Source organism: Ipomoea nil, unplaced genomic scaffold (assembly GCF_001879475.1).
Source record: "Ipomoea nil cultivar Tokyo-kokei standard unplaced genomic scaffold, Asagao_1.1 scaffold1043, whole genome shotgun sequence".
Lineage (NCBI taxonomy): Eukaryota > Viridiplantae > Streptophyta > Magnoliopsida > Solanales > Convolvulaceae > Ipomoea > Ipomoea nil.
In genome coordinates this window covers 7,959,458-7,972,781 of record NW_017617471.1, presented here as the reverse complement: position 1 = coordinate 7,972,781, position 13,324 = coordinate 7,959,458, and the positions used below count along the sequence as shown (strand labels likewise).

General features: G+C 29.9%; 1 protein-coding gene across 1 annotated transcript; it reads right to left on the bottom strand.

Moving 5' to 3' along the window:
• Nucleotides 1-963: 963 nt before the first annotated feature.
• Nucleotides 964-2,110, bottom strand: LOC109182341 (F-box/kelch-repeat protein At2g44130-like). The gene has a single exon (XM_019332498.1). It carries the CDS (start codon nucleotides 2,037-2,039, stop codon nucleotides 1,020-1,022), a length of 1,020 nt encoding a protein of 339 aa, XP_019188043.1. The 5' UTR covers nucleotides 2,040-2,110; the 3' UTR covers nucleotides 964-1,019.
• Between the last annotated feature and the right edge of the window lie 11,214 nt (nucleotides 2,111-13,324).

Sequence of the window (13,324 nt, the reverse complement as noted above, 5' to 3'; positions counted from 1 at the left end):
AACATTCATTGATCTGAGTTCAGCGGATAGTAATATCCTTGAAAACCACCTGCAAACATGCACCTAGGTGCAACTACTTATAACTATCTGTGCAACTACTTAGAACTATAGGTGCAACTACTTATAACTATAGGTGCACTTAGCATTGATGCTCAGTGTAAATTTTTACTTGCACCTATAATATATTTTACATGCATTTGTAATACATTTTACTTGCACTTCGATGTTCAATTATTTACGAAAATGTCATCGCACTTTTTAAAAAAAAAAAATCAGTGTCCTCTCATCTATTAGATCTGGACACCTGGACGGACAGAATCCATTCCTATTTCGCACCTGAGCAAAGCATCGCACCTGAGTGCGATTATATATATATATATATATATATATATATATATATATATATATATATATATATATATATATATATATAGAGAGAGAGAGGTCATATCAAATAAAAATATGAAATTCATGTAAAAAGTGAGTATTAATTTCAGTTATCCATCAAAACTTATTAATGATTAAAAGTTTTAGAAAATAAAAAATATAATTTTAATTTTACAATTATTAAAAATTTTACTTTTTATAAGAAATATAATATCTTTCATCATTACAATCGTTTGAATAAACAAACTAATTCATATTTCTAATCCATTTTCAAACCAAACATCTATGTTCTTTTTAGACTTTAACTCAACAATTCATGCCAAATTCACATAAAAATAAATGACACTATATAAAAATAGATCCATATTTATACATAACAACTTTTATTATGTAAGATGTAGCTTAAAAGAAACACAAATATTTTGTGAAAAAGTAACTATTTGCTATTAAAATTTTAAATATAAAGATAGGTTAGTGTTGCAACTGGCAAAGTAAAACCCACAACATTATATTTAAATTATTAAACTTTAGGAAATAATATAATGATACTATTTAAAAATTGTCGGAAAATGGATAAGGATGAAACTCATATAGTATTAACAAATATGGTATAATTATTTGGAATGGATAATTCATATTTCCACACAGCATCCGGATTGCACAATTCCCGCAAACTCGTCAGGGACGTCTGTCTTAACCAATTTAAGATTTTGTGGTTCGATGAAGAAGAAAGCATGTGGGGCCCCCTGGTAAGATGACCCGGTCAATATGCAATGTTCGCCCAGGTCAATTCCACATGACCCGAATTTCACTGCCGGGTCACACTCAGTCCAGCTTCTAAGGTTTCCGTTTTTGCCCTCCCACACACACCCCCTCGGGGACTGACTCGACGCCCACGAGTTTTCCACGCGCCTCCACTCGCCCGTTTCCATTTGCAGCGCCTCGGCGCTGCTCTTGAACCGCCCTTGGGTTTCGGTGTCGTAACCGCTCACCACCCAGAACTCGGGCCCCACCACGATCCCCTCGCACTCGTCACGCGCCTCACTCATTCCGGGCAACTCGCTCCAGTGGTTCTCCCGTGTGTCGAACGCCCACGCGCTGCGCAGCGCGTTCTTGTTCTCGTCGTGCCCGCCGGCCACGAACACCCGCCCGCCGGCGGCGCCCATCGCGAAGAAGGAGCGTCTACACGGCATGTCCTCGCACTGAGTCCACTTCCCGGTCGTGAACTCGTACATAAACACGTCCCTAATCGGATCCCACGTCGCCGGGTCCCACCCGCCCATCACAATGAGCTTCCCTTCAGTACTCGCGATTTGACAGAAAAGCGGCAACCCGTTAGGGTACTTCGGAATCGGAGCAACCCGATCCCAATCCCCACTCGCCGGATCAAACAATGAAATTCCGTAACTCGGTTGCCCAACCGGCTTCGAATCGGCCGGAACCGGAAGCGCCTGGATCAAACAAGCCGCCTTATGGGTGAAACCCGTTTGTCTACGGTGATAGTAGAAGTCCTTGCTCTGAAGAAGCTCGCGCCAGCGTCTGCATACGTGGGATGAGACCGAGTGAGCCGAGTAGTGCAACCGAGTGAGGCACTCTAGAGCGAGTTCCTCAGGCAAACCCGGGATCAACTCGGAGAATTCCGCTGAGTCCATAACTCGACCTTTTGTTTCCAGAAACTCTTCTTATGATCTTATCTATGAAAAAGTGTTGCAGAAGATTGAGAGTACACTTTGGATATTTATAGCCGCCGAGAGGGGGAGAAGACAAAGGCGGTTACACCATATATCCTCATCGAGTAATCCGATTCGTCCACGTGTCCATCATTTTTAGTGAAATAAAATATTATATTTACAAACTGTACTTAAAATTATTTCTGAGCCTATAAATTGAAAGAAAGAAGGAAATTTTAATTTTATTTCAAGTGGAAGGCTAAAATTATTATTGGTCTAAACCAAAATTGGTAAGACTTTTGCAATTAATATATTTATTGTGATCACTAATAAGTTTATTTAAAGATTTAATCCCAAATTAAGCATAAAGCTAATGAGAAAAATGTACACGTTTTATATTGAAACTTAAGGGTGCATTTATTTTAAGTTATAGGATTTTTAGTTTCATTTTTTAAAATAAATTTTATACTACTTAATAATTTAGAAGAAATTAAATAAAACTCTTGGGAATATAAAAAAATAAATTATACAATACTTATCAAGAATTTCATATGACCTCTAGGAGTTTCACTGATTCATGTGTATACTATTATTGAGACTCAAATGATGACATATAACATTTTTTTAATGATTATGAGTTTAAAGTATAATAATTTAATTCAAGCAATCTACAAATAAAATATAAACTTGTTCATAAACAAATTTGGTAAGCATGCAAGTTTGTATAAGTTAAACAAATATGATTATACTTGTTGGGGTTATATGGTATCCGATAGTCTAAAAAGTCCGATCCAAATACTATCGACCTACAAAGACAATGAAGACCATCCCACCTTTCATAACGAAGAAGGCATCCTCAACCTGGCCAATATATTCTCAAGGAGAACTGCCCATGACCTAACACAAAGGTCAACAAGTTTGTCATATTCATAATAATAGGAGGAACATATATTATCCCCTCTCATACCACCTATTGGTACAAGAAGTAAATTTAGGCCATGAAAGTTTTTAACTAATGATGATAAACCAAAATCAACTCTTAGTAAATAGTGATAGTTGTTATATAAATATCCCTCATTTATTGTTCAAGTGAGGGGAGAATAAAAAGAGGAATAACAAATTTTAATATCTTTACAAGAAGAAAAAAAAAATTTAACGTTTGAGCATGTTAATGCAACAACCATTTATTACTTCTCTCCATCTATTGGCATCTCTTGTAGTTCTTTTCCAATATACCTTGTTTAGATACTCTAGGTCCAAAATCCAACAATACTAATATATCGTGAGCATTAAACAAATTTAGTTTGAATACAATATTTGAAATGTGGTTCATAAATAAGTTAGGAATAAGAGTTAAAGAAGCTTTTGTATTTGATAAAATAGTGTAATTAGGCTCTCAAAAACAAATCAACTCTATTGAAATGTCTTTAAGTGGAGGGAAAAAAAAGTCAATTTGGTAACACATTTACGGATTTACCTAGTTAACAACCTCTAAGTGTTGAGTTTGCATTAAATTTGCACTAAGTTAGCTTCCATGTGTAATTTTAAAGAGTTTGCACTGATTTGAGCTAATTTTTTATTTTACAAAACATACAAATTAAAAAAAAAAAAAAGAAAAAAAAAAGATGGATGTTAATTCGCCAGTTTTTTCTCAAACTTAATTAAACAAACATTATGGAGATATTGGGATTATCATTCCTACTCTCCATATTCAATTCAATCTAAAGTTTTGGAAGTTCAATTATATATAATCAGGATCTAAATAACCTAACTAAGTATTAAGGATTCACTTGATTGGTTGAGTAGAATGAACCCAATCAAGTGAAGAGTTTGAGTTACTTCAATTCTTCTAAGTCCATCTCCCAAGCTAAGGCCCCCCATCCTCACATGAGTTCACTATGAGACAAATCAATCGGTTAATTGGTTATTATAAACATCAAGTCAATTTGTTACTACTTTTATTAATTATTGGCCAAAGGCCATTATGCATAGTAGCTAGCTATGACAACTAGTTCTATTATACATGTCGAGATCCTGTTAGTAGTCCTATAATGTATAGATATTTATTCATGTATAAATGTCAGTTCATTGTACTAAAAATGGACTTTAAATCATTAATACACTATTCTTATTACTCTTAGGTTATTTTGGTTGAGAGTTCGAAAATTTTCGCATTATGCTTTGTATTTTGAGCATAATTCAATCTTTGGAATGCCTATAGGTTTATATTAGTATTTCAAGCAACTATGGTCCTAGATACGGGATGAAAGTAGCTAGCTAGTCATGCATGGCTTTCTTTTTCCTAGATCTAGGATTAATTAGGTAGCAAGTTATGGCTTCTTTAATCCCAAATTTGTGAAGAAGGTAGCCTATCATGACTTCATCCCAAATTTAATTTATTGCAAAGGCAACTATATTATTGCTAAGTGGTTGTCGATCTTATAGGAGTAAATAGCCACATACTTGTTTATAATAGCTATCCAGGTAGTTCTTCAACTTCAATTGTTATTCAATTAAAAAACAAGTTCACATACGAGTTAGATTATGCCAAAAGTGGATAGCTCCCTTGTGTGCATCGACATTTAACCATTTTTACTGAACTATTGAGTTACTGTGATTTATATCCTCTCAAATGTTATGTCGTCGGACGTGGGTGTGAGGGTCCTTGGAGTTGGGGATTCAACCTTTTCGGAGAAGATAATCTATTACCAAGTCAAGGAAGTGGTTGTTGATTGTTAAAGGCCGGCTAAATGAACTAATTGTAACATTTTTTGCTTTATTTAAGGCATTTAAGTGATTTCTTTTTTCTAATTATGAGCTCAATTGTGCATTATTTTACTAAGTAAAATAACTTATTTGACCCTTATCCTATGTTATGTTTAAATAATTCAAAAATAAAGAATGTTGCTCAAAGAAACTCCTAAGACAAAGTACAATTAAATAGGATGGGTGAAACTGAGGTCACATGTTCGAATCGATAGCGAGGCGAAAGTCGAAGATTCAATCTCGGATAGAATGTCGGTGTAGGCTGGGCCAAGTCGAGTCTCGAGAGGGAATATCCGCTGAGTTCAGTTCCAGATAGGATGTAGACGTAAGTCGGGCCAAGTCCAGTTCCAAGAAGGATAATGAGCCCGAAGGCAAAAGACTGAGTCAGGCATGATACGACTTGGTGTTCAAATGTTGCATCAGGTTTTGGGGGAGGGATTGTTGAGCAACCATCATAAGATGGGTGACCCACTAGGGTCACCCATTAAGGAGTGAGCATAATGCAAAACTCAAATCCATCAAATAGCATATGTGAAGACCAAGTGGCTTGTAGTCCACTGGTATCGGGTTGCTTCCCTAAGTGGGAGGTGTAAGGTTTGAACTTCAATTGAGGCAAATAGTGTGTATATGTAGGGTATCTCCCTTCCTTATAAAAAAAATAGCATGTGAAGTATTTAATTACTTTGATAAATAACAATACAAGATGTTTTGTCCGAATGACACGCTAACAATCTTCTAGATAATTATAATGCTACGCCAACCATCTTCTAGATAAATATAATGCATTAATGCAATTGGTTTGATAATATTCATGATAACCAATTGAAGAAGCATTTATCTAAAAATAGAATGGGTAAGTCGTGTCATTCTACATTGCTAGCTGCCAGCATGAAAGTTGTTAGGAATTTAATTGGGAGGTAATTCACGTGTAAAATACATCATTTAAGTTTTTGATTTTCTTAATTTGGACAAGCTCTACAAATTAAAATACTTTTTTTTTCTTTTTTGAAAGCTACAATTAAAATACTTGAATACATAGAGATGTCAAATTATTTCGATTGTTTTTCTTTAAAAAAAAAAAAAAAAAAAAAAAAAAAAAAAACTCACTAAATGTATAATTCTAAATTTTCGTTTAAAAAATTTTTAATGAACCTAAAAAATATAATAAATACTCATAATTTAAATCATACTTAGATATTCCTTCCAAGAGTTATAAATAAATGTCTAAACAATATATATATATATATATATATATATATATATATATATATATATATATATATATATATATATATATATATATATATATATATATATATATATATATATATATATATATATATATATATATATATATATATATATATATATATATAATTAGAATAGGTTAGATGAAGGTTTGATAGGGTATTATACCACCAACTTTCAATAGATAACAATAATTTAAATTATTTTACTAATAAATTATCGATAAAAATAACTACGAAAAATATTTGAAAACAATATTTTAAATACAATAAACCAAACTTTTTTACATGGAAAGAAACGCATTGTGGCAAATACAATAAATTTACATGGGAAGAAACTTTTTTGTGTTTGGCTGAATGTCAGAAAATTAACTTTATCTATTTGGCTGAAAGTTAAGAAAATGCATTATTTCTGTTTGGTTCTTTTTTCTTTTTCTTTTTTGAAAATGAATATATTATTTGTTATAATAATAATAATAATAATAATAATAATAATAATAATAATAATAATAATAATAATAATAATAATAATAATAATAAAACTAACTTAAATGAAGACATTGAAGAGATAAATGAAAAATAAAGAATCTAAAAAATGTCTTCCGATTAAAAAATTAGGATGACATTTTTCGTAAAATTGAACATTTTGTCTGTTGAACAGAATGAATATTTTCCTATGACTTTATTTTCCTGATATTTTTTTTTTGTACGCTATATCTTTGAAACTTCAACCTTCTTAATATAATTATAATATACCTTGGCTTCACAATTATTAATATTATGTATATAATTGTTCAAATGTCATTTTCCAATTATTTTTTTAATGGAATAACAAAAGTACGGCTATATCTTACAATATAATGGACCGCCAATAAAGTGTTGTTGGAACACCAAATATATATTGGCTTATAGTTTATATATATATATACACACACACACACACACACACGCACACACGCACACACGCTTAGGCTCTGGTGCGAAGAAGGATGCATGTGAAACATGTGGAAAAATCTTAACCTTAGATCTTCTACTCTTTAAAAAAATATTCGCCACCAACAATTTTCAACAATGTGCTCTAGAAGGCACAACAATATGCACTAGAAGATAAAAATGTGCACTGGAAGCTGCCTCTTTTATATATATATATATATATATATATATATATATATATATATATATATATATATATGTGTGTGTGTGTGTGTGTGTGTGTGTGTGTGTGTGTGTGTGTGTGTGTGTGTGTGTGTGTGTGTGTGTGTGTAGGAGGGGGGGGGGGGGGGGGGGGGGGAGGGGGTTAAATAAAAAGAAACACTTACGTAAAAATAAAAAAATAAAAAATAAAAAAGGTCCAACCTTAGCCCTTGATATGGTCCAGATCAACGGTCATGAATGAAGAAAAATATTTTTTAAAAAATATACGGTGATATTTTTAAAATTTTTTCTAATATTGAAGTGCATAAGTTATATACTACAAGTGAATAAATTTATACTACTTGTTTATAATCTTATGCACTTCATAATATAAATTTGTGCACTTTAAATTTAAAAATATTTACAAAAATATCACTGCATTTTTCCTAAACTAATTTTGAAATGCATAAGTATATATATTATAAAATGCAAAAATTTATAGTATAAAGTGCAATCGTTTTATATTAAGAGTGCATAGACTTTTTTTTTTTTGAAAGTTAAGAGTGCGTAGACTTAATACTTCAAATATTGATTATTTTTTTTACTTTTTTTTAGAGAGGTTGATCTAGACACTGATCAACAACTCATATCTCACATTAGTTTTTATAGGGGTGTCTGAATTGTCTACAATAGGTTTTTTTTTTTTTTTTTTTTTTCCGATGACATAAGAAACCCTATTGTAGACAATTTTTCATAAATTAACTTAATTATATATATATAAAAGAAGTTAAAAAATTTTACTTCAACAAAGTAGTAAATTAGAGACACTACTATTTTAATAGCTTTTTAATTTTAAAAAACCTGATATTTCATTGTTAAAGATTATTTGATTTCTACCAGCTTGGTTGGTGTGAGCGGCCATGCATTCTCATCCCTCATGAGAGGTCGGGAGTTCGAATCTCTTCTCGTATGAAAAAATCAATTTAGTCAACAATTCGCCCTTAATTAGACCAACCCAGTGCGAACAAAGATTATTTTGAGTATGGTACGGGTTTAAAGGTGCGTCCTACAATTAAAACATTTTCAGGACACCTCATGGTTTGACAAAAATAAAGAAGATTATTTGATTTCCTTTTTGCTATGTATGGCAGCGTTTGCACTTTGATCTTCATGTAAAATTTAATACTCCATATAAATCAACAAATGTAAATTCATTTAATTGGGTGCAAGACCATCTCAAATGAGTCAAACTTTCAAATATATAATATATTTTAGAAAAAAATATAATATTTTTATGGATCAAACAAATATTATATTACCATTAATGCTTTAAAAAAATCATGACTAAGCACTTTTAATTTATTCATTTTATAAGTCTGACATCTTTTCGTGTCACGTCATGTCAATCTTATGATTATAACATATTTCTTACCAAGTCTACCTTATGAATATAAATGAAAGACACAATAATAAATTTTAATAGATTACTTGATGGTAATCACTAATCCTAACCTATTAAAAGGGCTTAATAATTGCCAAAAAGAAAAAATTGAATCCAAAGGTCAATTTGGAGTCTTTTTCAAATTAAAAAGTTCAATTGTTGTGTTTGGCTTACTTGAAACTATAAAATTTTCAATTAACATTTGACACATATATAAATGAATAATAACCGTAGTTTACAATTAACTTTATAACTAGCACAGATAGAGCAAAAACTATGTGCACTTAGGAGTCAATATCCTAACTACAAAATTTTTTTTAATTCAATAAAAAAAAATGATGTGAAACCATTTCGATTTCATCTTCATCGTTCTAAATATTACTCCTTATCTCCTATTTAATGTGTTGTGTTTAATTAATGCGATTTAACTTAAATTATTTACACTTCAATTTTTTTGTGTGTGTTAGAATATAAAATTTATATATTTAAAATTTATATAAAAAATACTATTAAGTATAAAAATTCACACACACACACACACACACACACACACACACACACACACACACACACACACACACACACACACACACACACACACACACACATATATATATATATATATATATATATATATATATATATATATATATATATATATATATATATATATATATATATATATATATATATGGCTCTGTTTGGCAGAGCTTATAGCTTATTTTAAGCTACTAATAAACTATAGCTATGTTTAGTAATGTTCCCAAAATAAGCTCCTAGCTTTCTATTTTTTTTTTCCATCTTTATCCTTATTATTTTAAAGAAATGACATAATTACCCTTCCTAATTAAAAATCTTTTCTCTTCTCCTTTATCCGCAACTTTCAACGTAAATATTATTATTATTATTATTATTATTATTATTATTATTATTATTATTATTATTATTATTATTATTATTATTATTATTATTATTATTATTATTATTATATTTGCAACAATATTGCTACTTCATTATGAGATGCTAGATCATGATACTAATAGTTTTATTTCAAAATGTTAATTTTTTTTTAAAGACAAAATGTTAAATTTTAATATGTAAACAAACTAATTTAAATTTTATGAAGATGTCATTTTTAGTCTTTATACATTTATCAGCTTATCAAAAAGCTAATTTTACCAAACACTTTCAATCATAACAGCTAGCTTAACAGCTCTTCAGTTTTCAGCTTTCAGCTCCTTTTCAGCATTCAGCTCCTAGCTTATAGCATTTCAGCTAGGTTTGCCAAACAGAGCATATATATATATATATATATATATATATATATATATATATATATATATATGTTAAGGACTTTGTAGTCAAGTGGCACCAAGCAGGGGCGGTCCCAGTGTACTCCCCCCACCCCACCCCTTTATATCTATGTATGTATATGTATACATATATTGCATGAAATATTATATAAAATCTATATTTATGTTGAAAATATCATTTGTTTGAGTAACTTAGTTGGTTTAACTATAAATTTTATGTTGTAAAAAGCATATGTCATGGGTTCAAATCTCATTAGCAACACTTTTAATTATCTTCTCTCTTTCATTTCTTCACAAGATAAATTTTTTATGAATCATTTAATTAACAAATCAAATGCTCATTTAGTCTAGTTTTTATAAATCATTTAATTAATTTAGTATACAAGTTTATAATATACTTTATTGTATTCGAATTAATTTAGAAAAATCGATCTAACTAAAAGAAATTAAAATTTAAAAGTATTTATGAATATATTATTATTCAAATTATTTTATCTAATTGATTATGTTTCATATTTTCTCATAAATATATTGTAATTTATAATGTATTTTGTATTTTAACCTTATTATGGTTGTTTGATATTTTATCATTGCCATTTCTAACGTCTTTTAATATTCGCCCCCACTCAGATCATTTTCTGGGTCCGCCATTGGCACCAAGTTGCTGGTGTTGAATTCGAGCCTCAGTAAAGACAATATTCACTCTTTGTGCTTAAGGAAAATTTATATAGACAACTAAGTACTTAATATTGACTAAACACTCAGGTCTACTCAAACCTAATAACTTGAACCATATAAAATACTTAATAATATTATTGTTATTATTATTATTTTAATAATAATAACTTAATTGGGAAAATGTTACTCAATAGTACAAGACAGAAAAGTAAAATGTGATTAAAAAATAAAACAGGTTGGTTTACGGCTGTCGAAAGGGAAACTGCCACAAAGAATGATGCATTTGAAAAAAAAAAAAACAAAAAAAAAAGCAAAAAAAAAAAAAAAAAAAAAAAAGGGACGTTAATTAGACCTCCAATGATTACAATTTCAACTTTTATGTGTAAAGCTTGGAGTGGCAGACAGCAGTGACTTCAGGTGGGGTCCCATAAATGGCCAAACTGATCAGAAAGTGGGATGTGATGGAAGATCAAAGGTCAAGATACTGACACGTGGCGGATAAAGTGATAAACTCTAGGTGTTGATGACTCGGATTCCTTGCCTTTTTCTTCCAGAACTGGCACTCTGGCACTGTTATGATGTGTTTGAGTAAAAATGTAAATTCTCTTTCTATTGATTGAGGAAATTCATTACAGAACGACAAATAACCTAAAAATGAAGTTTAGCATTAAACTTGGTAATGTCACCAAAATTATGAATTAATTGCGATTAAATTGTTCATCAAATAATAAAACTAAAAAATATAATCAAAATCATGACTAAATTATATCCCTAACTTTATGATTTTAGTGTCATGAAATATTCTAAAGGACATAAACTACAAATTAAAGTGACAACTAAAATATCAGTTTAATCCTTATATTGTACTCATTTTGTCTCACTTTATTGGTATGCTTTTCTTTTTAATTCCTCTCAAAATAAGATATACCTTTTAAGATTACTAGCTTTTTACTTCTTTTTTTTTTTTTAAGAAACTATTTTAGATTCCTTTCATTTTTGTTTTTGAACACTCATGATTGATTTTTTCTAGTTAGTATTTGTTCTATACTTTCTCAATCTTTTTCCGCCCAAAGAACCAATGTCCCATTACCCAGGTTTGATCCTGTGACTACCCAGATAAAATGATAACAGAGATGTCATCACACTACACAGTAGTGGCTTATTTCTTTTACTTTTTTAATTTTTTCGTTTTTATGTAGCTCTCAACTTATTATCACTTTTTGACGAAAATTTTTGGGAAGGAACTCAAAGTTTATTTATTTTCTTAAAAAAATGTATCAAATCCAACTATCTCTTATAAAATGAGACGGAGAAATATAAGTTTATTTAATTATTGATTTATCACTTATACAATATAAAATATACTGCTAAATGTTTTTTTCATACCATACATGTGACAAGTTGATAGTTATTGATCCACCTAGCTAGATCGTATATAAATCATATATAACTAACAATTTCTTCTCTCTTTTTTAAATGAATGAGCTAAATTAAGCAAAAAAATCAGACAAAATTATTAAAATCTTGGACAAAATAAACGTAAAATATAAATAGTCATAGACTCATAAAGATATAGCATATGAGATAAATTGGTACTTTTAAAATTATCCGCAAGGAATGATTGCATTCTTCAATGTGGATTAGATAAGCCGTACCATATTATTGATTTTTATAAAATTTTAACTTCATGGATTAGATATTGTTATAAATTGATGAATTTTGCAATAAATCAATTAATTTTGGAGTAAAAATAAATAAAAAAAAAATCAGATGGTGATATCATTATACCCGACTATGATTCACTTTACAAGCTGGACTACTGACAGATGGTTCATTGGTGCATTATTGAACTTTATTTACTGAAGGGTTTTTTTTTTTTTTTTTTTTTTTTTTTGTATGTGTGTATTGAATGTTAAATTTTTGGGTATATTACAGAAAAAAATAATTTTTTAGTATATTAAAAATGAACATTTAGTATAATAATAATGAACATTTATCTGTGATCTACATTATAATGTGAGTATAATCGATAGTATAATTTACTGATGATGTAAAGGTGTGATTGCAAATCACGTTATAACCATAAAGGACAAGCAGGGCCGGATTTTAGGCTGTGCAAGCTGGGCTACCGCACAGGGCCCCCAATTTTAGAGGGGCCCCAAATTTTAGAGGTTCAATATTTAATTTTTACACAGTTAGTTTCGAAATAAAAATTAAAAGTTTTCAATTGAATATAAAAGGTTTTATGAAGAGGTGGTGAGAATATGTATTTATTGTATTTTAACTTGTAGGTCAAAGGTTCGAAACTTACATGTATTGGTTTTCAAAATTGTAATTTTGTAGGGCCACATTTATTTACTAGAACAGGGCCACAAAAACTTAAAATACGGCCCTGAGGACAAGAATAATAAAAATAAAATATTGAACCGGATTAGATTAGTTATAGCGATAATCAACTTATTTCCATTATCATTTGTACGTTTTCCACTCAGACAATATTGCATTATTGACAGCATTACATGAGTTTCTAGAACAGAATCATTTCAGCAAAATACTTTAAACACCAAATTCATATTAAAAAAACATACGAAACCTAATCCTTATCCGCTTAACTACTGTTACTGACGATGTTAAGATAAAGTCTAAAATTGCATGTGGGGCCCATACAATTTCGATCAAACAAGAATC

Coding starts and splice junctions, on each gene's coding strand:
- LOC109182341 (XM_019332498.1), bottom strand. CDS start 2,039: ATGGACTCAGCGGAATTCTCCGAGTTGATCCCGGGTTTGCCTGAGGAA.